Source organism: Clarias gariepinus, chromosome 6 (assembly GCF_024256425.1).
Source record: "Clarias gariepinus isolate MV-2021 ecotype Netherlands chromosome 6, CGAR_prim_01v2, whole genome shotgun sequence".
In the NCBI taxonomy this organism is placed as follows: domain Eukaryota; kingdom Metazoa; phylum Chordata; class Actinopteri; order Siluriformes; family Clariidae; genus Clarias; species Clarias gariepinus.
Window position 1 is genome coordinate 10,382,021 of NC_071105.1, and position 24,187 is coordinate 10,406,207.

The 24,187-nt window shown below is 36.5% G+C and overlaps 1 protein-coding gene across 20 annotated transcripts in view; it reads right to left on the minus strand.

Moving 5' to 3' along the window:
- The window catches only part of dock7 (dedicator of cytokinesis 7), a 63,491-nt gene extending 39,530 nt beyond the window's left edge, over nucleotides 1-23,961 (minus strand). For all 20 annotated transcript variants that reach the window (XM_053499516.1, XM_053499526.1, XM_053499525.1 and 17 more), the window contains exons 1-14: nucleotides 23,880-23,961; nucleotides 14,672-14,774; nucleotides 12,162-12,337; nucleotides 9,417-9,485; nucleotides 6,403-6,532; nucleotides 6,064-6,276; nucleotides 5,517-5,602; nucleotides 5,362-5,428; nucleotides 4,829-4,978; nucleotides 4,307-4,387; nucleotides 4,030-4,192; nucleotides 2,591-2,733; nucleotides 2,253-2,346; nucleotides 1,532-1,694 (exon numbers count right to left, since the gene is read on the minus strand). In XM_053499516.1, coding sequence (XP_053355491.1) covers nucleotides 1,532-1,694; nucleotides 2,253-2,346; nucleotides 2,591-2,733; nucleotides 4,030-4,192; nucleotides 4,307-4,387; nucleotides 4,829-4,978; nucleotides 5,362-5,428; nucleotides 5,517-5,602; nucleotides 6,064-6,276; nucleotides 6,403-6,532; nucleotides 9,417-9,485; nucleotides 12,162-12,337; nucleotides 14,672-14,774; nucleotides 23,880-23,917 — 1,676 coding nt within the window. In that variant the 5' untranslated portion in view covers nucleotides 23,918-23,961. The remainder of the gene's footprint in view (nucleotides 1-1,531; nucleotides 1,695-2,252; nucleotides 2,347-2,590; nucleotides 2,734-4,029; nucleotides 4,193-4,306; nucleotides 4,388-4,828; nucleotides 4,979-5,361; nucleotides 5,429-5,516; nucleotides 5,603-6,063; nucleotides 6,277-6,402; nucleotides 6,533-9,416; nucleotides 9,486-12,161; nucleotides 12,338-14,671; nucleotides 14,775-23,879) is intronic.
- Between the last annotated feature and the right edge of the window lie 226 nt (nucleotides 23,962-24,187).

Below are 24,187 nucleotides of genomic sequence, written 5' to 3' on the forward strand. Positions count from 1 at the left end.
GTAGAAAAAAGGAGGCCTAGGAAAATACTTTGATATAAAAAAAAAAACATTGAGATATTCTGTTATTGAAAAATAATCAACCTCCAAGTGATATTAGTAACCCTTTGTCATGTCAGGCTGCATTCCACCACCCCATCGGTGATTTATTTTCTTTTATAAAACAATTAGTTTCGACAGAGAAATCTGATTAGGTGAGAGGCTTTCCAAGAGTGGGGATAATAGACAGTAACAGCACTGGGACGTTTAGCGATCACACCAGCATAAGTGAAAGCTGGTACAATCTATAGTATTAAGGGGAGAGCAAATCACATGCAACAGAGGAAGACACTTTCAAGCACAAAAACACATCTGATAAAATTAAAAAAAATTTTGTCTAATTATTAAATGTTTTAAAGTCATTTAAAATCGCCTCTGTGTTGTTTTATCTATGCCTAAGGTGAGCTACAAAGTTAACTAGCTTCCAACACGAGGAGTTCTCAAATCCCTTTGTAATCCTAATCAAAGGCCCTACTTGGTATGTGGAACAAGTGGTTGTACACCGTAGTGCACTAGATTTCCATTTAACGCTACATATTAACGCTAACCCTGGAAGTTAACAGTACTAATATCAAGTTGGAATAAGTGAAAATACTAGAAAAGAGACTTACAATATTTACAGGACTTTTACACCACCTCAATTTATTCACCTCACTTTTTGGCTACATAGTACAAGTAAGAATTAAAAACTATTTTCACTCCTGTTAATATTATAGTAATTGTCGGTCGCCAGCTCCTTCATAATCGATTTATAATAAATGGTGTTTGTGGATAAAAGCTGTAAAAAAAAGAAAAGAAAAAAAAAGCAGTTGTATAAAAGCAATATCACACTCGAGGTCTTGCTGTCGTGCTGGATATCAGCATGGCTGTGACGCGGCCCGATATCCAGCACAACAGCATGTACTTGAGTGCGATGTTGCTTAAATAGCAGTAAACACAAAGTGTGTTATACCTTTTTTACAATAGATTAACTACCAACAATAAATTACCATTTAATGAATATCTATAGAAATGATTTACCCCTATATTAAATATATTACCTTTTCCGTGCACATACTCACTCAATATTAATATAGATATTTGAGCATGTGCAGGAAAGCATAATGTCAGCTTTTCCAAACTACCATGAGACATGCACGTGCTTTGGAGATGACTGTGTCAACATAACCCCTTGTGAGGCCTTGACTAAAATAGCAGTTTGAACCAGTCAGTTTAAAAGCTTTAGCAAGACCATGGTGTTACTTAACAGCATTTGGAAATTTCAATAGAAACATGTTGCTCAGTGGATATAATTCTGTGCTAATGACCCGAAAAGTCCAGATGTCGCACTGTTGGAACAACACCTGAGACATATCGTGGCTGACCCTATAAAGTGCAGTCCAAAATAAATAAACCTTGAAGTTCAAACATTAATAATAAATAAATATTTTACCCGGATTGCAAAAGATCTGCAAAAAGGTCTGTATTTGGGTGGAACAGAGTTCTGCAGCAGTACCTGTACGTGGTGTTGGGCACATAGATGTCCTTGGCTGGGAACTCCAGGATCTCTCTGGTGGGTCGAACCCGGGTGTCTGGATACGGCTTGACCTGAAGTAGCTCTGGAGTCAGACAGTAGTGGGGGTTCTCGGGAGCAGGAGAGATGTCAATCTTCAGCTGAGCTGTAAGAAAAAAATAATAAATAAAATAAATAGGCTTTATGTAAATGATCAAGGCTTCTAAATTGTTTAATAGCGCCAAGACAAAAACATCAACCAAAATGTGTAATATTAAACAGGTTGCCGTTTCACAAAGGTAAAGGAAAAAAAAAGGAAATTCAAACGCTGGCAAATTTTTTAGAGGACTTGAGATGGATGAGCCTTAATGATCACAAAATTAGTCACTTTTTTTCCTTCAAACTAGTTTTTGAGATTTACTAGGCAGAAGAAAAATCCTTGACTTATACTTAGTTACACCACTAACAGGAATTTAGCTAAATGTTTTCAGATTTTGCACTAGCAGGAGGATATAGTTTTGACGAAAACCAAATTTAAATCAAATTTAAATCCAGCACTTCTGTAAAAAGAGTGTCTGCTAAATACTGTAAATGTAAACCTAGTACTAAAATGTGACGAATAAACATGAAGTTCATGTTTTACACCATTAAAAGAGGGTGATCATCCAAAAAATATATATATATTATTATTTCCAAACATTTTCGATTATTTTACTGAATTCACCTGTAATAGGCCTGAGTCTGCGTAACACTGAAGAGGGCCGCCTCATGTCAGCCAGGAACTTGTACAGATCCTCATCGCTTAGCCGATCTCCTTCCTACAACAAACAGTAAAATGTGATTAATATAAATGATCTAATTTTTTTGCATTTAAAAGTTTAGACTAAGAATTACTTAGCTTTTTAAAAAGTAAACCAAAGACTTGTCAAGAACAAGCTTACATAAATATTAATGGTCAGCAAATATTAGCACACCTTCAAAGTATGTGGCATATTTTAACCTTAATAGTTTACTCTCATGTCTGTTACAGCGAGTTGCCATCTCTCATCAATGAAACCTGACCTGTTTGAAAAAGTTGGTTACGGTGAGTGTAGCAGGCCTGAAGCTGGTTAGATTGCAGTACTCGTCCCCACTGGTGGTCCTCTCTAAAGACCGTCTACCCACAATGCTGGAGTTCCTCCGCTCAGACCAGGAACCCTTCCGCTCTGTATTATTGTTGAGAAAAATTAAATGCACAAAATTGAGAGGTAAAAAAAAATAAAAATCCTCCCTAAATATGAAGCTAGAACATTTTGCCTTTAAATAAGTTAAGAGGCATCATCTTTTTTATTTTACTCTTAAAGGATTAAAAACTAAATAAAAAACCCAAAACTATTCAATGTAATAGTAGTATACTTTCAATATTTTTAAAAAATGTAGGAACGTTATGAAAAAGTACAAAGGAATCTCTGTGGCATTTATTAATTATTCATTTATGTTTTGGGAGCACTTTCTCCTAAACAAGGTCACAGAGAATCCGGAGCCGATCCTGGGAATCCTGGACAGGAGGCAGGAATGAGATGTGATGCTAGTATATTCCAAGGTACCATGCACACACATTCACAACTAGTGCCAATTTAACAAATCCAATCCACCTGCAAGCTTGTTTTTTTTTTTTTGCGAAATGGTCAATAAATAAATAAATAAACAAACAAAGTAAAGAATCTGGAGAACAAACAGATGTGGGAAGAGCATGTGAAACTTCACAGCGACAGTATGCTGAGCTGAGAATAATCGCCCTGGAGGTGAGAAAGAGCAACGCTACAGTGCTGTAAAAAAGGTATTTGCCCCTTGCTGATTTTCTCCATTTAACTACCTTTTTTTTATAATTGAGTAAGATCAAACATTTTACTATTACACGAAGATATCCAAACTAAATACAAAATGCAGTTATCATTTATTAAGCTATCCAAACCCACCAGGCCATGTGTGAAAAAGTAACTGCCCACTTAACTGTTTGTGTTGTTTTGAAAATGCTTTGCAATTTTGAAACAAATCTGGATTAAACTAAATATCTCTGAGCACACAGTGTGACCACATTAAAAAAATGACTTTAACGTCCTTTACTTCTTTTGCAATTGATGTTCCGATCTGATTCCATCCTTTCTGTACCCTATACTACAAGTATACATCACAAGTGGCCCACAAGTGGCCCAGTCTGTGGGAGGAGCTAAAAATGTACACAGAACTCGAAAACAAAACTTCACATGGCAAGATTGTCGATCAAAGTTTTGATAAAGCATTTTTATATTTAATGACTACTGGGGATATAGAAACAATTTTCAATATTACAAACTGAACCTTCATGCCTTACTTCATCGATTTCATATATCTGATTTTAAAGTTCACCCATGCATGTACACAAAGTCTAATTGCATCCTTTTAGTGTCAGTATTCAAAATGTACAGTGATGTAACCATACAAGCAAAGACTAATTTCAAAACTATATTGAGTATGCTGACCTGGCAGGCCCATTTCCAGCTCAGTGTCTCTTTCCAGACTGCCAGCACTGTTGACTATATTCATTAGATGAATGGCTGTCCAAGCGAAGGGCATCCTGTAGCGCCCGAGCCTCTGGCAGAACTGCTCCGACTGAGCACGCAGCTTCTCCAGCTTCTCCTTATTCTATAAATGAATGTTCATGTAACATATTGTAACAAATGCAATAAATATCCCATTTTTATTTTAATGCAAAGGGGGAATAATCACATGTTGGATTTCTTAAATAAAAATTCTCACTTTTGCAGCATCTGACTCCTTGAAGACCATGTAAGGCTCTGCACATTCTCCGATGTCACCCTGCTGTAGGACCTTTTCAAGCTAAACACAAAAACACACAAAAGAATAAAAAAAAAAGTTAGCTAAAAACCTGTTGTGTATTTTATCTTTCATGCTCTGGCTATTATTTGCAGTGGATGAACAGTTGCCCAGAACAGGTGCATTAGATTTTGACAATATGATCTTAAGCAATCAATTAATAAATAAATAAAAAGCATCCAAGTAACAAGACAATAAACTGTCATATAGGCAAAACCGTTACAGTTAATTCATTTTAACTGAAACAAAACATCAAACTTAATTTATTTTACTATTTACTCCTCAATATTTGATTGGCCAGAAAGTTTCAAAATTTTTTTTTTTGGCCTCTATTTAGTCTGGGAACAAATCTTTACTCTGTCCATATGTTAAAAAAAAATTTATTACAACTTCAGGTAGGGTGGTATAGGGAAGGGAAATGAAGAGAAGCAAAGCGAAGCTAACCTTTATGACCAGAAAGACGTCTTGGGAGGGGTAGGTGATGGAGAAGACGGCGGAGCGGGCCAGGGTAGAGATTGCGGCTGTCTGAACATGAGGACGCAGCATGGCTTTGGTCTGCTCGGAGTTCAGGTCAAAGAAAAAGTTCTCTGATATCTGAAAAATAAATAAATAAAAAAGAGCAGCTACTATTAGAAACTAAGCACAGAGTTGTCCTTGTTTAGTAAGGCTTCTTTAAAATGATGACTGCTGCCCTCTGGTGTTAGACCACGGAGTTGCATAAAGACCTAACTTAGATCCAAAAATTATTTAAGAAACACTATCAAAAATAAAAGGCATAAAAACATAAAACAGTAGTATAAATTGAGGTTAAAATGAAAAATTGTTTATATTAATTAAATACATTTTACATCACAAACAACACAATAAAAAATCAATACAGGTACGTGTTACTTGTAAAAGAAAAGAAAGAAAAGATAAAAAATAAAAATCACAATTTTTCATTCACTTTACACTTAAAAGCAGTTACACCAACTTACCTTTTTCTTTTCTTTGACATCATATAAGGCCAAACTTGCAAATATTGGTTCAATCTCTATCTCAAACCTTAAAAAAAAAAGGCAGAAAGATAATGTGCTTCCTTTGGAAAAAAAAACATGGAAGTGATATTTTCAACACACTGTCCTGCACTTACTTCAGGGACAAGCACTTGACAAGCAGTCTCTGGCCAAAGTGTTCTTTTGGAACATCAGGAACGCAGTGGCGCTCGATCGGCTCGTCCTTAAAAAAAATTAAACCAAAATGAGAAATAAATGGGAATTAATTAAAAATAGGTGGCTTCTATAGGTTGGAAACATTATGAAAATTATGAAGAATACTGTATGTTTGTATAAAACTTTAAATCACCAATCATTTTGTCACAAAACAGAGGTCAATTCCTGTTTACTGGGTATGATTTTTTGAGCCTCGTTAAGCTACAGTTTCAGTAATAGCAGTAAGTGACAACGTAGCAGAGCAACAGTGAACTTCATAAAACTTCTAATGTTTAAAAGGAAGCAGCAGGGATTATTAATGCCTGTTTTGGTATTACCACTCCTTTTCTTTGGAAAAAAAACAAATGAGAAAAGAAAAAGAAAAAACACACTTTCATATAAGCTAGACAAATACAGGAAGGAAACTATACATTTTTAAGATTTAGCACTGCAGGTTCAGGTCATGCTGAACAGAAATGAGTAATGCACCTCGTCTAGCGCCGGGTGCAGGGCGAAGAGCTCTCGGTGCCGGTTGGTTTTGCGTTGGTCCTCGTTGTGCCGGTCAATCTCCTCGTTCGGTACTCGGTCCAGCAGGTGAGGGAGCAGACCATCAGGCTGGGAGTTCTTCAGGTCAAATATACTGCAAGCCCAACTACCCCGGGGAGTGTCATCTATGGACATGGACCTGCGCTTCAGATCATCCTGTCAAAAACACACGATTATCAATTATCCAAGCAATTTTTCTCTTTCATATTCTCTATTCACATTTTCATGCTAAGATCATGCTAAATGAAAACACCAGGACTTTGTGTGTGCAGATGTTTTAACCTGATCATCCTGATAGCTGCTGGGGTCTGGCAGCTCATCGGACTCAAACACCTGCTTGGGTAAACCTCTCTGCCTCTCCTTCTGCTTGTCCAGAGTGTTGGGGTTAAAGCCTGTACCCAGCTTGTGGTACCTGTGCCACCAATTAATAACATGCGTTAGACATAAACCACAAATTCATAATTGATTCTGATCTGCAACGGCATATTTGTGTTAATAAAACCACAATATAAACACACACAAAAAAAGAATAACGTGATTAGTCGTTAGGGACTGGAGAACAATACCTGGGAATGGGTGGGAGGGGGGCTAAAACTATTGCAGCATGTTGAGGACGTACAGTCATCCAGCTGCTTGTTTTGTGCACTTTTGGACAAACCTTTGTTAGCGACCGTATCCTCAACCAGAGTCATCAGGTTTCAGCAAAATCAGCATTAAAAATGCTTTAAATTTTGCTTTATTTAAAATGTATTTATTTATGATCAAATGATTAGCCTTTAAATAGTAAATAATAGTGGTAATTACTTACTTTTGAAAAATGCATTTAGGAAATGTTAATACCGTCTTATGTCTAAGCAAAAGTAAAAAAAGTTTGTTTAAATATCATCTAATTCATTACAATTAACTAATGTTAAACACTAAAGTATTGCATGCTGTTATCACCAGAGTGGTGATTATTTTCTATAATCACATGTCCTGAAGGATTTTATTCTTAACAATTATAATTTTCTTACTTAGTACAGACTGATAAATGAGACTTTTTCTCCATTTTGAACAAAACCAGTTTGTTCCTGTAAATCACTTGCATCATCATAACAGCTATAAACAGTCATTCCATCAACTTCATGTAAAAGTAAAAAAAAAAAAAAAAAGAAATAATGCAGTAGTTACCACAAAACCACAAAATGCAAATGTATCTTTTATACTGCTGCTTTTCCAGTACGCCTAGTAAAAATGTTTTTAAAGTAAGACAAGAGAAGCTGTACAAGAAAAATGTGCTAGACAAGTGTGAATTTACACTGGATTAAGGCCAGTATTAATCATTAGTATTCTGTAATTATTCCTACACAGCATTTATTTAAAGAACTGACTAGACTGTAACACGCATAAGTATAATCATTATACATATTCATTTACAACTGCTTGGTGTTTGGCAAGTAATTTAAAGTATCTAGGGTTACATTATGTAACTTGGACATACAGTACTGCAGGGGCGTAGATTTAGGCTGGACGGAGGGGATGTGTCCCCACCAATATCCTCCGACAACTGAAATGTCCCTACCAACAATTTACACCACTTTAAAAAAATCGTGCTGTCAACCTTAACCTAGACACGCAGAAAGGGATACATCACATTCTCTCCTTGAGTCCTCCCGCCCCCAAAACACATATGAACATTTTGATTGGCTGTGCCTTTCCCTGCTATCATGTGAGAGGCTATAACTGCGTTCAGATACAAGCAGCGCCAAATGGAGTGGATTTGTTTCCCGTGCAAGAAGGTGTATTGGGTGACATACATGTGAGGATGGCGGCAGCAAAAAAAAAAAAAAAAAAAAAAGGAAGCTGGACATAAGGAGCTTTTTTTAAAAGAAAAGTGTAAGTCACTTTAAGTTCGCTAGTGAATCTATCAAAGTAACGACAACAGTTAACGTTAATGCTAGTTTTATTTATTTTATTTTTTTTACCGCTTTGACGCACATTCATTATAGCAGGACAGGCTATAGTCTGTGAATACGGACTTAAAACTAACAGCAGATTAAACAGCTAAATGTAAAAGTATAAATATGATCCCTGTCAGTTCTCCAAATCTAATGAAGACTATTTGTCAGAAATCAGTCTTGTAAAAGAAATTGATGTGCTACATAGTAATATTGCCATGCCTAGAATTTTGTTGACAGTTCACCAATAGACAATCCACTTCACACAAATAATTTTTAAAATGCATTTACTGACTTGACAAACATTAATGATTTGATTCGAGATTTGCACACTAAGACACAGAAAAAGTGAAATAATGATTGCTGTTTAAATGTCATTTGTTTATCCTGTTTTGTCAGGTGACAGAACCTAAACAACTGCTGTATATCAGACACCGATGGAGAGAAGGGTCTTTTTGGTTCCTTCATATAGGAGCAATAGGCATTGAGCTGTTGTGTGGTACCTAACAGTAGTTCATGTTTAGATGTGATCTACTTTTATATATACTGATGTTTGAGATGTTTCATTTACACTATGGCTCAATAAAGAATAGCCTTTATTAAACTATCTTTTTGTCAGTTATTGAACATTCCTTTATCATTACACTATTCCTTAATTTAACTTAATGAATTGCAATTCGAGTGAAACCATATTTAAATCATTGCCAGGCAGGTGATGGGGGGGGGGGGGAGATGGAGTCATATGTCCCCACCAATTTCCAGAGCAAATCTACGCCCTTGCAGTAGTGTACCATCAGACATCTTATAAATTGTTCAGAACGTGTAAAGTGTTATTGTGAAGAACATCCCAGCTCTTATAGGTGGATAAGCCTTTACAATTTCTTATGTGTACTAAAGTACACAGGTTTTGTTTTCATTCTCTCCTTCTTGTATTTCCACTCTGCAGGTTTGCAGATATGATAACTAGTCCTTACAAGTCTTCATCAGATTGTCCCACTTCCTCATTTAACATAGCAAAGGTTCCCAAAGTACCCAAATATTCTGTGTGTGTGTGTGTGTGTGTGTGTGTATGTATATTATATATATATATATATATATATATATATATATATTATTTATATATATATATATATATATATATATATATATACACACACACACACACACACACACACACATATACATCGAAAAGTAAGACACTCAGACAAAGAGTTGAAAATCTTGCTATGTGTAATGATGCAGACTCTGTTTTTTTTCTATGAAGTATACAATATGTTGTTAACATAATGCCTATACTGAACACATTTCCCTTGTACTTCTTCTAAACCAAACTAGGGCAAGAGTGTCGGCGTGTCTTACTTGCGGTTGACGATGGCCCAATCCTCAGTATAGGATCTGATACAGTCCCGGACATGTGCATCGTTGTCTCTGAAAAGTGATCAAATAAAAGACGTCACATGGGGATCAACATTAAATACATTCACCACAGTTATAAAAACAGCTGTGAGGAACTCACTCTAATAATAGCAAGGCAAATTTCATCATGGAACAAGGCCATTCAGTACAGTCATAAAAGCTCATACATCTTTACTGAACCAAACCCTGAAGGCAATCCTTGTGTTAAACAGGATGCGTCACATTAAGGAAATAAAGTTCCGTTGCCACAAGATGTTTGTATTTTAAACAACTCGTTAACAAAAGAGTAGACGAAAACGCCAAGAAATGAAAATAAGGACAAAAGCCGAGCTGTCATGACTGAGTTATGGACAGTGAAAGAGAAACAGGGAGAAAAAAGGTGCTCATAAATGAAAATGTGAGGATCAGGAAAGACACAGAGGAGTTTCCATTTACCCTTAAGGATAACCAGCAGGCATTGTGATAAACACCAGAGAGAGCACACAGCGTGGGAAGCAAACAAAAATAATAATAACAGGCCTCATGAGAAAAACTGTGTATAAAAAGAGCTCTCTGCTAAGGGACTCAAGTGTCAACTTATTATCAAGCTGACAAAGTTCTGAATAAAGCCTTCACCTCTGCAGGAATACCACACCTCTCATAGCTTCCATTAGATTATGTGGTAAAATGAGCTTTTCATAATAGAATTTAATTAAAATCACTTCGAGATGTTAGTATTTAAATCACATTTAATTTCTCTCGCTATATATGTACGTGTCATTCATTTTTAATTTCATATTTAAATTTTTAATGATTTAAATATTTATTGTCCTTGTCTTTTATTTTACTCTGTGTATACTCTTGCAGCAGTCTGACCTACCATGCATATGGAAAGTACTATAGAAATAATGTTAATATGTATTAAAGGAGTCAACGCATTAGTACCAGTACTGTCTATTGTTAGGATCAGTAAAGTGCTACTTGTAGTAATGTAGTAACTTGTAGAATTTCAATAGTATTTTTACTAGTAGCGTAGTAATAGTAGTACAGTGGTACCTCGGCAAACGAATGCCCTGCCTTATGAATTTTTTAACTGAAATTTTGCAAGAAATTTGCCTTTGCATACAAAGTATTTTCAGCATGTGAGTTCTGCGCACATCCGGAAGCGGTTCGAAACTTTTTGTCGGTGGAAAGTCAAGCGAAGCAAGTTTACATAATTTTGGTTTTATTTTTTTTTTTACAATCTTGGATTTTGTGCAAGATCTACTGAAGACACACCACCATGGCTCCCAAGAATGTTAGCAAGGACAGTAGCAAGAGGAAAAGGGAGACAGTTTTATTTTTTAAGCATTTAAGGCCATAAATAATAAATTAAGGTTAAATAATATTTAAGGGCTATTTATATTATATCTTTTATTTTATTTGCATTTTTGTTATAAATGTTTTGACTGTTTCATAGGAAAAAAAAACATTTGTAAGATTTGTAATATTTTTGAAAAGCTGCATTTACATTATTGCCTATATGAATTTATATATATATTTCACAATGTTAATTTTCACCTTAAGAATGAATTAAATGCCACGGTATCACAGTAAAGATAGATTTTTTTTTATACTTAATACTAACTAGTAGTAGTACAAGTAGAGCATTGGTACTAGTTGCATGTATACTACAAGTGCATTAGTAGTGGAAGAAGCTAGTACTATTGTACTAACAGTAGTGATAACAGTATTAGGGTGGTAGTGGAAGCAGTATAGTAATGTAACTGCAATAGTATTTGGAATTAAGTAATATTCACATCTGTGATAGTAGGAAGGAGGAGTAATAGTAGTATTGGTAGAAGTATCTGCAGTAAGAGTAATTGGATTGGTGATGGAGGTTATAATTTTAGCAGTGGTAAAGTAATGGTGGTAGTAGTAGTAGTACCATTGGTAGTGACAGTAATAGTTTCAATAGTAATAGTCCTAACAGCAGTGTTCCTAATAGTTTTTACTTTAAAATATTTTCACCTATTTGGGTTGGGGTGATGGTGGTAGCATAATATACTTGCAACAGTATGTGTAATGTAGTAATAATCAAATCTGTAGAAGTAGTAAGGAAAAGTAATAGTAGAATTGGTTGTAGCAGTAATAATATTAGATGTAGTAGTACTGGAAAAATAAGAGGAGTACTAGTACTCTTGGTAGTGGCAGTGTAAGTATTAATACTCATATTTGTAATGGTAGTACATTGAAAGTAGTAGTACTGGCAGTGTTAGCAGGGACAATAGAAGTACTGGTAGCAGGAGGTTAGTAGGAGTGATAGTAGTATTGGCAGTGGCAGTATTTGTAGTAGAAGTAATATTATAGGTGTTGGCAGTGATAGTACCAGAATGGTAACAGCATTTGTTATGTAGTATTAGTAATATTGGTAGTGGCAGTAATAGTATCAATAGTGATAGCGCTATACAAATAAAATTCAATTGAATTGATATTAATTTGACCTTTTTAAATGATTAACACTAAGATATATATTGCATAAATGCATAAATTATGTAACACTTAAAATTTGCAAAAGGTTAAAAGGGGATGAAAAATTTCTGCAGGGCACTGCATTTCGTTTGGCTTTAATTATCTTCATCTCAGTGTTAATCAAAGACAAATCTGCAAATACTTAAATCACAACTGCAGGACACTGTACACAAACACAGGTCTCTCATACACACGCACCCCTCTTCCGGCACTGCCTGGCCCAGCGTCCGGCACTCTCTGGGTGTGTAAATGACTTCAATGTCATCTGGAGGAAACTCTATGAGGTCTCTCAGAGGTCCTGACTCAATGATGGGTGGATGAGTAATCAAATAGTCCTCAAAGTCCACAGGCTCGACCGCCTCAGTCAATGGCACCTAGAATAAGAAATAATAATAATAAAAATTAACAAAGACTTAATATCTTTATGATCATTTAAATCTATGTTGGAAGTAATTTCAAAACTCCTGTTTGTTTTTAATTAAATAAAAGTTTTCAGTTGATATTTATGTTGACATTTTTGATAAGCTGAGAGTTTATTAAATTGTATGTGTTTAATATCAATATTAATGCAGCAATTAGAGCTGTACAAACTAAAGGTTCTGGGTATTTTTTAACATAACTACACAGTGTAAAGAAATAAATTTCACTTCTTCTAAAAGCCTGCCAAATAACTCCTTTATTTATTTATTTATTTATTTATATATTTTACAATCTTGAAGCTATGCAGCATAAGTCTTACAGTTTAGTAAGTTCAAATCACATCACAGCCAAGTTGCCATGGTTGATTCCTTAAACAAGACACTTAAATTTCTACTGCCAAATGAATAAAAAGTACGTCGCTTGAAGGATGCTGCCCTTTTATTTTATGCACAGACAACTTTTTTTTTTTAAATGGGTCTGTATCCCAATTTTTTTAATTAATATTATTCTTAAACATTACTTTATTGCATGCACTCACTTCTATACACAATTATTATTAGTAATATTCCAATAGGAAAACGCTAATAATGAAAACATACAAGTACAGAACATCCAGAATACAGTGGTGTATTTAACTATTTGCCCCCTTCCTGATTTTTTATTCTTGTGCATGTTTGTCACACAAAATGTTTCTGATCATCAAACACATTTAACTATTAGTCAAAGATAACACAAGTAAACACAAAATGCAGTTTTTAAATGATGTTTTTTATTATTTAGGGAGAAAAAAAATCAAAACCTACATGGCCCTGTGTGAAAAAGTAATTGCCCCCTGAACCTAATAACTGGTTGGGCCACCCTTAGCAGCAATAACTGCAATCAAGCATTTGCGATAACTTGCAACGAGTCTTTTACAGCGCTCTGGAGGAATTTTGGCCCACTCATCTTTGCAGAATTGTTGTAATTCAGCTTTATTTGAGGGTTTTCTAGCATGAACCGCCTTAATAGGATTCAGGTCAGGACTTTGACTTGGCCACTCCAAAGTCTTCATTTTGTTTTTCTTCAGCCATTCAGAGGGGGATTTGCTGGTGTGTTTTGGGTCATTGTCCTGCTGCAGCACCCAAGATCGCTTCAGCTTGAGTTGACGAACAGATGGCCGGACATTCTCCTTCAGGATTTTTTGGTAGACAGTAGAATTCATGGTTCCATCTATCAGAGCAAGCCTTCCAGGTCCTGAAGCAGCAAAACACCAGACCATATTTTACTGTTGGTATGATGTTCTTTTTCTGAAATGCTGTGTTCCTTTTACGCCACATGTAACGGGACACGCACCTTCCAAAAAGTTCAACTTTTGTCTCGTCGGTTCACAAGGTATTTTCCCAAAAGTCTTGGCAATCATTGAGATGTTTTTTAGCAAAATTGAGACGAGCCTTAAAGTTCTTTTTGCTTAAAAGTGGTTTGCGCCCTGGAAATCTGACATGCAGGCCGTTTTTACCCAGTCTCTTTCTTATGGTGGAGTCGTGAACACTGACCTTAATTGAGGCAAGTAAGGCCTGCAGTTCTTTAGATGTTGTCCTGGGGTCTTTTGTGGCCTCTCGGATGAGTTGTCTCTGCGCTCTTGGGGTAATTTTGGTCGGCCGGCCACTCCTGGGAAGGTTCACCACTGTTCCATGTTTTTGCCATTTGTGGATAATGGCTCTCACTGTGGTTCGCTGGAGTCCCAAAGCTTTAGAAATGGCTTTATAACCTTTACCGGACTGATAGATCTCAATTACTTTTGTTCTCATTTGTTCCTGAATTTCTTTGAATCTGGGCATGATGTCAAGCTTTTGAGGTGCTTTTGGTCTACTTCTCTGTCTCAGGTAGCTCCTATTTAAGTGATTTCTTAATTGAAACAGGTGTGGCAATAATCAGGCCTGGGGGGGGGCCAAAGAAATTGAACTCAGGTGTGATAAACCACAGTTAAGTTATTTTTTAACAAGGGGGCCATGTAGATTTGGAGTTTTTTTTTCTCCCTTAATAACGTAAACCTTCATTTAAAAACTGCATTTTGTGTTCAATTATGTTATCTTTGACTAATAGTTAACGATTTTTGATGAGCAGAAACATTTAAGTGTGACAAACATGCAAAAGAATAAGAAATCAGGAAGGGGGCAAATAGTTTTTCAAACCACTGTATATGATTAATAATTACTAAATGCTCAAAGATGATCACATTAAGACAAGAAAAAAGACCATTATTCTTAGAACCACATGAACTTTATACAATATATCATTGCTATGCTCACCGAGTTGCTCGCTGAATTACCCCCCATATGGAGATTTTTGAGGAGCTGAGGGGAACCTCCATACTGACCAGCAATCTGCTTCCTCACCTCCGCAGCTACAGTCCTAAATACAGAAAAAGTCGAGTTTAAAAAAAATCATGGCTGGGAAAAAAAACAATGATAGATTAAATATATAAAGTCATAAAAATTCCATGACCCAGCACTTTGAGCAAAAAAAAAAAAAGATCTAAAGTGCTGGGAACATCCTCTTCATATGCTTCAAGAACATAGGCTTCTTCAGGAACCAGAACACTGCTGAAAATCTACCTGCCCTAACCTACAATATCTTACAATAGGGAAGGCTTGGTGACTGTAATCAGTCCAGGGAACACAAAAGATTTACTCTCAATGCACTGACAAAGACGTCTACATTCTAAAAATCACATGCAACAGGAAGATTTTTATTATTATTATTATTATTATTATTATTATTAATTGGAAGTCATTTGTGAACTTGTGAAAGCTTGTAAAAGATATCAAGTATTATTCTTGGCCATCGAAACAATGATACATAATGATGATACAGGGTAAGGTCTCTACAAGCCTAGACTGGTTATGCAGCTAGTTTTACACACTGTAGGCTTAATGACTATACACGCTATATGGTCCAAAGTTAGACACCTGTCATCATATCCCTATGTTGTTCTTTTGCTAAACTGCTACAACGAAGTTGAAAGCTTACAACTGTATACACGTCTTTGTATGTTGTAGCGTTTCCGTTTCTCTTTACAGGAACTAAAAGGCACAAACATGTTGCAGCATGACGATGCCTCTGAGCGCAGGTTTTGTCAAGGTTCGACTGGAAGAACTTGAGTATTCTGCACAGAGCCATAACCTCAACCTCACTGAGCACGTTTGGGATGAACTGGAAGGCTGTTTGTACCCTGGGGCTCCAAATCCAACATCGATGCCTGACCTTTCTAATGCATAAATTCCCACTAAATAAATATAATAAATGTGGAATATAATAAATGTGGAATGGGATGTTAAAACTGTCGGACAGATAGTGTAGATACATACATAAAAGGTCATAGTCCCTGCAGACAAAAATGTCAAATAAATGCAAGTAAAGGACATCAGTTCATTTCTATTGTAAAAAGAAAAAAAATGCATCTAGAGTCCCTGTGGCCATCTATTCTATTCATCTGGTCTTTGCTCTGTTCAAGAAAACTGAACACCCCTACCCTCCACCATTACACCTTCAGGCACAAACCGAGTAGCTGAGTAGGTCCTTACAGCAAAACACCTGCATCAGTAGGACAAAAGTAGAATTTGTAGCAAGTATCTAAACGTCTATTAAAGCAACACAGAACCAGCATCCGAAAAAAGATTTTAGTTAATTCCATTCGTTAAAATGTTGGGTCATGATTGCCTTTTTTTATTTTTGTAGTAGTAGTAGAAAAAATTCACTATTATAAAAATGAACAAAAATGGATAAACTTACTACAAACTGACTACTTAAAAAATTTTTAAAATGACAAAAAATATATAGTTTACAGCTTTAGCGGAAAATAAAAATGTCCCCATGTTCTGCAAAATATATTTTTTTGTTTTGTTTTTCCCCCTCATAATAATTGTCTTCTTTTTTTGAGTTTAGGAACAGTTGGTGCAATACTGCTACTATGCACAGGTCTAATTAACAAAAGAAACAAACAAAACAAACAAATATATTTAAACCAAGTCCCTGAAAAAGATTCCAAAAGTTTTAAATGTAAGGTTTTTTTGAAACAGCAAAATGTTATTATATAAAAAGACTTGTCCGTATTATTTTACATAAGTGATGCATACAGTATTATTATGCTTATTTTGTATTATATTTATTAAAATAGCATCGTCAGTGATTTATGGGTGTAAGCTGTGGTTTTGTGCTTAGCTTGCCAAGTAGTTTTTTTTTTTTTAAATAGCTTATACTCAAGGCTATAATATCAGGTACTGGAAAAAAGCAAATCACAATGTGAAAAAAAATTTTTTAGCTTTTATTATGAGATTAAGTTGTCAATATATAAACCAGTACAAACTTGTGAACTGTAGCACACTGGACATAGTCCCCTAAACATATAAAACATGCAAATAGAAGTACATGTACTTAAAAAAAAAAAAAAAGTCCAGGTATCCAGGTGCTAAATTATGTAGAAATATTAACAGTGCTAACTATAGGAGAAAAGGTCAAACAAAGGTTCTTTAAAAAAAAGGGGACATTTAAAGCATAATTAAAAAAATTATTTGCACTATTTGCTACTGGTGATGGCACTGGTACTATTTATACACAACTCCATGAACACTTCTTTCTTAACAGAGTAAATGGACAGGATGTCTTATAACATAAACCCTAATCCTGCAACAGAAGTCAACTCTGGGTTTTATTCCCGAATCTGACAGTCCCCACCCTTAACAATTTACAGAGGGGAATCAACATGGCTGCACACAGCATCAAAAACGCTGCCTCATCCTTTCATTTGAAATGACGGATTTATTGGAGAAAAATCACCAAACTCTAATTAAAGCTAGACCATATTCACTTAGATCTCAGCACAGAACATCTTTACACCACTAGTTGATTCATGTAAATATTTTAAGGATGAATACTATTATTATTATGTCTACTCTTGATGGCTGCTTACCACCACACAACCTCTCTCTGCTAACCTTCTGGAGAGCCTATCCATCCTTCCATACTCCCTTGGATGGTTATTTGCTAGGATGTTTACTGCATATTAAGATCCACTGCGATGTCCGTATTTAAAAGGCAAACTAACAGATGATTTACGGCACTAGACTTTTTTTTCCCCCTTAAGCAGTGGAGGTTATCGAGCCAACACCACATGGCTAGTGGCCTTGTTGATTCTGCTCAAGCATTTATTTAGACTGGGCATTCCTTCACAAACCTGAGAAAATTAGCTAAAGAGTCTGGTGTTTACGCAGACTCAATTTGTGTTTCGTGGCCTGACTGCTGGGACAGTTCCCGTACAAACTGTGCGCCCGATTATAAAGACAGCTCAAGCAGAAACACAACATAAGGATAAGATCTTGCTCTCCGAAGCTGTGAATCAGCGTTACCTTCATTTGTGAAATCCAACAGGAGTAGAAATGCTTTGACTGGAGCAAACACCGTCTAGACAGTACTTAACAGAAATGCCCATGTCTATGCTCTACTTGGCACAGACCACAAAACAAATAAGCAGTTTAAAGATGTCCCCCGTAGCGCAAAAGACAGTGGTTTAGCATTTTTGTCAGGATATTATTTTGATCTTCTATGCCTGTAGCAATAAAAAACTAAAGTAACTGAATAAATGAACATCCAAAACACTCTGAAAAGGAAGAGCTGATTTTATTATCTGTTATGAAAATTTGGTCACGTGGAAATCGACTATTTTACAGGCTAAGAACAAACTGGAGAAAAAAAGAAAAGGAAAAAAAAAAAAAAAACTGACGTCGCAACTTCAACCCAAACTGATTTAATCATCTTATCGCAGACCTGGGAAAACAACTAGAGAGCATCCCGTAATAGAACAAAAGCCTGGGAACGGTCTTATCAAATCTAGGAGTATTATAATAGTTGGGTAATTTTAGGCAGATGGTAAGACTATTCATCTAGACAGCAGATTACTGCATGCCTCCCCTTAAAGAGTCTGGTGTCAGGTTACATTACTTGGGGGGGAAAGTCTCTAATAGTTGGGTAGAGATTAAGGTTTATGTTATATATGTGTGTGTTAAATCTACCCAGTTTTCACTTATGTACACAAAGCTCTGCTGCCAAAACTAACACCAACTAGTTGCAATAGGACTCACTAGTCACCACAAGATACGATACTAAAACGATTCCTAGGTGCAATCTGCTTAATATTGAGACTCCGTAAATATCATAATTGTATAAAAATCCTGTCTCAATATTTCACTTGTTAATTTTTTTAAACACATTTTAAAACCTTTACCGTAAAAAAGGTGTCATAACATTGAAAGTTTTATACCTTAGCTTAACTCAACAACTGAATTAAACATGAGTAATAAAATGTAGCCTTATGACTTAAAAACCAAGTGCAGCATTTAAACAATACAAACTAACTGCAAATGCAAGAATGAAACAAAAGGAACTGACATTTTACCGCCTTAAATGCCTCCAAAATTAAAGGTGGGTACAGGCACATGTTTGAGACTAGTTAGCACGTGTGCTGTGTTGAGAGAGGTATAACAGACCATGGGTGGATTTTGAGATTGATTTGCTCACAGAATTTGGAGACAAAAGGCCAATTGAAGGCTTTTTAATGCGTGTAATAATACTTTGAATAATTTAATTGTATAAAAATGCTTTTTACAGGTGCACCTGAACATTCACCTTCTTACAAGCCAACTCTATAGACATGCAACTTCTCCTTATAATGATTATAGAGCAAAGCCTAGTGGAGAGAGGTCAGTGAAGTTTGGACAGACTGGTATAAGTTGACAGTAAAGTAATGATAATTTAAACAATTATTCCTTACAACAACAACAACAACAACAACAACAACAACAAAAAGTCCTACCTTGAGGCAAAAGAGCTACAATAGGAGATGACCACACAAGTGCAATTCTGTCAGCCAAGAACAGTGTGCAACAAGCTTACAAACACTGGGCAGTTCAAGATTGGAAAAGACCCAGAAATGTTTCTGTACTCTTCATGAATGAACGACTCGAACAGAATGAGTTTAGAATTGCACTTAATGTTGTGGAGTTCATAAGAATCAACACTTATAACAAGTTTGTTTTTAATGACAATTTGGCAGAAACAATTGCAATTATAATACCTAAATAAAACACAAAAACAGACTGCACAGTTTTAAAAAAAATCTGATCTTCAGAGAAAGAGGGTTTTAGCAATAAACACAGCACCATCTCTACACTTAAGCCAGCTGCAGACTCAGCCATAATACTACACATCATAAAGCCATGTGTTTCTCCTTTAAATGGTCATATTTTACCCTAAAATATTACAGACATCACAGAGTTGGGCTGTCCTTAAAGCAGGAGAACATCTGCCCCTTTACACAAACAACTCTTATTATACAGGGAGACGATGTAGAAATATCCAGCCTGAGCTTCCATGGCATTGTTCATGTCTGTTTACAATTACAGCGCAGTTCAATTCTCAAATCTGATTGACCAAAGTGAGTTTGTTCATTTTCTATTAGGAGTTTATCTTAATGCAATAATTCCAACAGTCATGTTCTGAGCTAATAGGCAACATAATCTATCTTCATCACAGTCACGCTCACACACTACAGGCAATTAGGAAACCCACAATTCAGTCTAACCTCTGGACTCTGGGAGGAAACCAGAGCACCAGGTAGAAACCCACCAAGCATAGGGAGAACATGTGAACCCTCGACCCTGGAGGTGTGGTGTCACAGTGCTAAGCTCTTTGCCAATTAACCAATTTGTTGCAATATTTGTTTATCTAACATGGGTGACATGCCATGCACAAAAAGTACTGTTCTTCCCCATTTGAATGTTGGCAAAAAAAAAAAAAAAAAAAAAAAGTTTTAAAGCAACAATTGGATGAATTTAGTGCCATTTTACAAACCTAAAAGCAAAATATAAATATCTTTAGGCTTTTACTGCTTTAAATACTCTTGATTGCACACTCTACTTTTGAATTGATTTAATATTTTGTGGAATTTTGCCCTTGGATTAATAAAGCTACCCATCCAACCACCCACCCATCCCTCCATCCACCCATTCCTCCACGCACCCAACCACCCACCCCTCCCTCCTTCCATCCAGCCACTCATCCCTCTATCCACCCATCTCTCCATGCACCCGCACATCCCATTTGACCACTGCACAAGCAGTCTCAGTCCTAAGTTTTTTTTACCAAGATGTCCGAGAGTCACTGCATCATCCAGAACAACCTCTCTGTGTTGTCTCTGGCTCTGTCTTATTGGCCCAAACTGTCTAATTCTCTCCTTTCTCAATCCCAGTGACACTAGCTAATCATAAGCATCTGGGAGCTCTTGCATGCAGAAGAGCATGGCTTACATTTTCCCTTCTAAGTATTAAGTTTATAAAGTCATTTTATAAAGATATGGCTGGCTTCACATCTCTAAAAAAAAAAAAAAAAAAGGCGTGCGAGAGGCTTCATCCTCATCCATTGGTCCAGGCCATACAATAAGGAAACCTGACTTGAGGGTGGGAAATAGCCAAGACTAACATAAGAAAATCTTTTCAAATATTAGGGAACAGTCCCTGTATCAATATGGACCAACATATGAAAACTAAATTAATCAAAATGCCAGATCTTAACCATAGACTTCAACATCATTGCTAAATCTTAAGGCAGTTCTGGAGAGACACAAATCCTGTGATAATATAAACAAAACTTTAAGCATCGTCTGAAACCAGCCAATGGCATCCTACTGGTATGGTAACATATCCCCCCCCAAAAAAAACTATAAGAAACATCAGATTTGAAATATCTATAAGCATGTGTTCCAAACTATTTTACAAAAGATGGTGGAGGGGCTTTCAAGTCAAACCAGGACTTTCGCTTGTGCAGAATAACAGAAGACAGTTACGAGAGTAAAAACTCCCTTCATTTCTTTATATAAACCCCTTCAATAGTAACGCATTTATCCCAACGTTTCACTAGTGCTAGAATACCATCAAAATAAAACGTTTTCTCAGTACACCATTTGCCACATGTCCAGACTGCCTGCTTCATGTCTAAAATGCTTCATGCAGAAATAGCTTTGAATGAGGTCAGAACTGTGTGTTAAGCAACATATCTGCCTACATAATAAAGTACCAACAACAATTTCTGGTTAAATGCTTAGATCACGTTGCAGTTTAGGTAATCCTCCTCTTACAACCAGCACAGTGAAGAAAACTAGACAAGATGCTGAAACAGCTAGCTGTGTAGACATCCAAAAAGCTGGATTTTTCTAAATATGTGCTAGATACTGAAGGTCTGCTGTCACGACTGAGGATGATAATTAAAAAGTAAAATTTTATAAAAAGCCATTTCCTTTTTTACAGTGCACAAGGAATGCAACTGTTACTGAGTAGCTGTGGTTTGAAAACACAGCGCAAATACAACGTGAAAACTCCAGGATATTATTGCTGCACAATTACACTACCGCTTAAAAATTTGGGATAATTTAATAACTCAATGGTCGTTCCTGATTTATATTTCTTTTTACATTGTAAAACAATGCTGAAGGCGTCCAAAAATATGCAATAATCTTCTTTGAATAGTTAAGATGTATCTGTTACTCATGATCTGTAAAGCCTTTATTACACATCTAATCTGAGGTGCTGTTTGTTAATTGGTGATTTTTGAGGCTGTTAACTCTAAATTAGCTTTTCCTATGCAGAAGAGGTAGGTTTTGGTCTTGTTTTCCTGGGAAGGTCTTCATGAGAGCCAGTTTCATTATGGTGCTTGATGGGTTTTACAAACGCACTTGACTATACACTTGAATACTGTTCTTGCAAGAACTGTTCCAGAAGAGCCTGCCTAAGTATCTTAAAATAACAAATGTTGACCGTTGTTGTTACTTGATTACCTAATTTCATATCTGTTTTTTTCATAGTTTTGAAATCCCCAGTATTGTTCTAGGATGTAGAATATAAATCATGTTCAATTATATGCAAGCACAGTTGTTTGCTGTTTTAATCTCTGGGGGATTTGTTTTATAAAGCGGTGTTACTTGGATAGAAATAATATTCCAAGCCGTCAGTAAGGACCAGCTCATGGCGTTTTCAAACTATGACCGGTATAGTTTGGAGAAATCTTGACCTCAAAGTCTGGTTAATTTTAATTAGTGACAACACAATCGTTCTGCGCTCAGGAAACTTACCAAAGTCCACTTGAAGTGTAGTCTCAGGTACGATGCGGCATACTCGGGCACGGATTGAATCAGACATGAAAGCCAATTGTACCCGAGAACAGAAGCAGATTGCTGTTTAGACATGACATCACCAGTGGCGTCGGACCCTGAAATCTCCATGTGAACGTAATATGTGCCAATCTCATCCTCTGACCTACACAGCCATAGCTGATAAAGTAGAAAGGAATGCGATAGCGTTGCTCTTGAAATTTTTTCTCAAATCTGAATAATATTAGATAATATATAACGTCCTCTTTCTCTCGTGCTAAATAGTGGTTTAAAAACCAAGCAGGTGCACACTGCCACCTGCTGTTTCAGGTAATATAAAATATGGAAGAGCACCCGAGAAAGGAGAAAAACAATAATGTTGACGAACGGCCAACTACCAATAATGTGAATGTAAATACACCCTCAACTTACTCACTATACTTTTTATCCTGTACAAGGTTTCGGGAAGTCTGGAGCCTAGGCACAAGGCGAAGTACACCCTGGACAAAGTGCTGATCCTTCACAGGAAACACACCAGAACACGCCCACACATACGACGGGCAATTTCGGAACTGCCCATTTACCTAATCTGCACTTCTTTGCGCTGTAGGAGGAAACCGGAGTACCCTGAGGAAACCCACCGAGCACACAGGGAGAACATGCAAACTCCATGCACACAGACCTGAGGCAGGAATCGAACCTTTGATTCGGGGCTGATCACCACGACAGAGTCAGTAAAGATTTCTGTCAAATGAATACTTTGCAATTAACAATAAAAGCAATAAAAGTACTGTAAAAAGAATTAAATCAAGGACTTAATACTCAAGCAGTAACATGAAACTAGGATGTATAATGTAGTAGGTTACTAGACATGCACAGTAACTAATTATGCTCGGTGTGTGTGTGTGTGTGTGTGTGTGTGTGTGGGGGGGGGGGGGGATGATTACTGTATGTCTCCAACCTTCATTTTTGCAGGAATCCAGGACTACAGAATGGCCTGATCACTTAATCTAAATTAGTAATGTTTTCATTTAGACTAAACCTGACTTTACTGGTCTTAAAAAAAAAAAAAAAAAACATCCAGGAGGGCACAAAGCCATCATTCCGTGCGGTTTGGGTGGGTCACTGGGGCATCTCTGACTGCAGGGCTACAACAACAGCGCTAGCGCTAACGCAAGCTAACGTTACCCGTCATACACATACACACGCACACTGCAGGCCTTTATTTTAACGGCTTTTAACCTCCAAGGTAGGCAAGCCGAGAAATACGGACAGGATATAAAACAAACAGAGCGATGGGAAAATTACTAAAAGAGTCTTACCTGCTTATTTTCTGAGCGAAGGCGCGGCGCTCAGCCATGGCTGTGGCCGCTAACCGACTGCTTGTGCTCGGATTCCCGAAGAGCTCAGGGGATAAAACGGGAGAAACGGATAAAGAAAGTACCGTAACGCATCGACAAGATGCGCAGGCTCAACACGGAAACCTTAAACACAGCTCAAAAAGCAGTCTTTCTATTTTAAATAGCTTGTTAAACACTAAAATGTTATTGTCACACACTTTAAATTAGTGTTCAAATCCGTCCTAATATGTTTAAGACGTGAAAACAGAAGTACACTTGGGTTCTGAGTG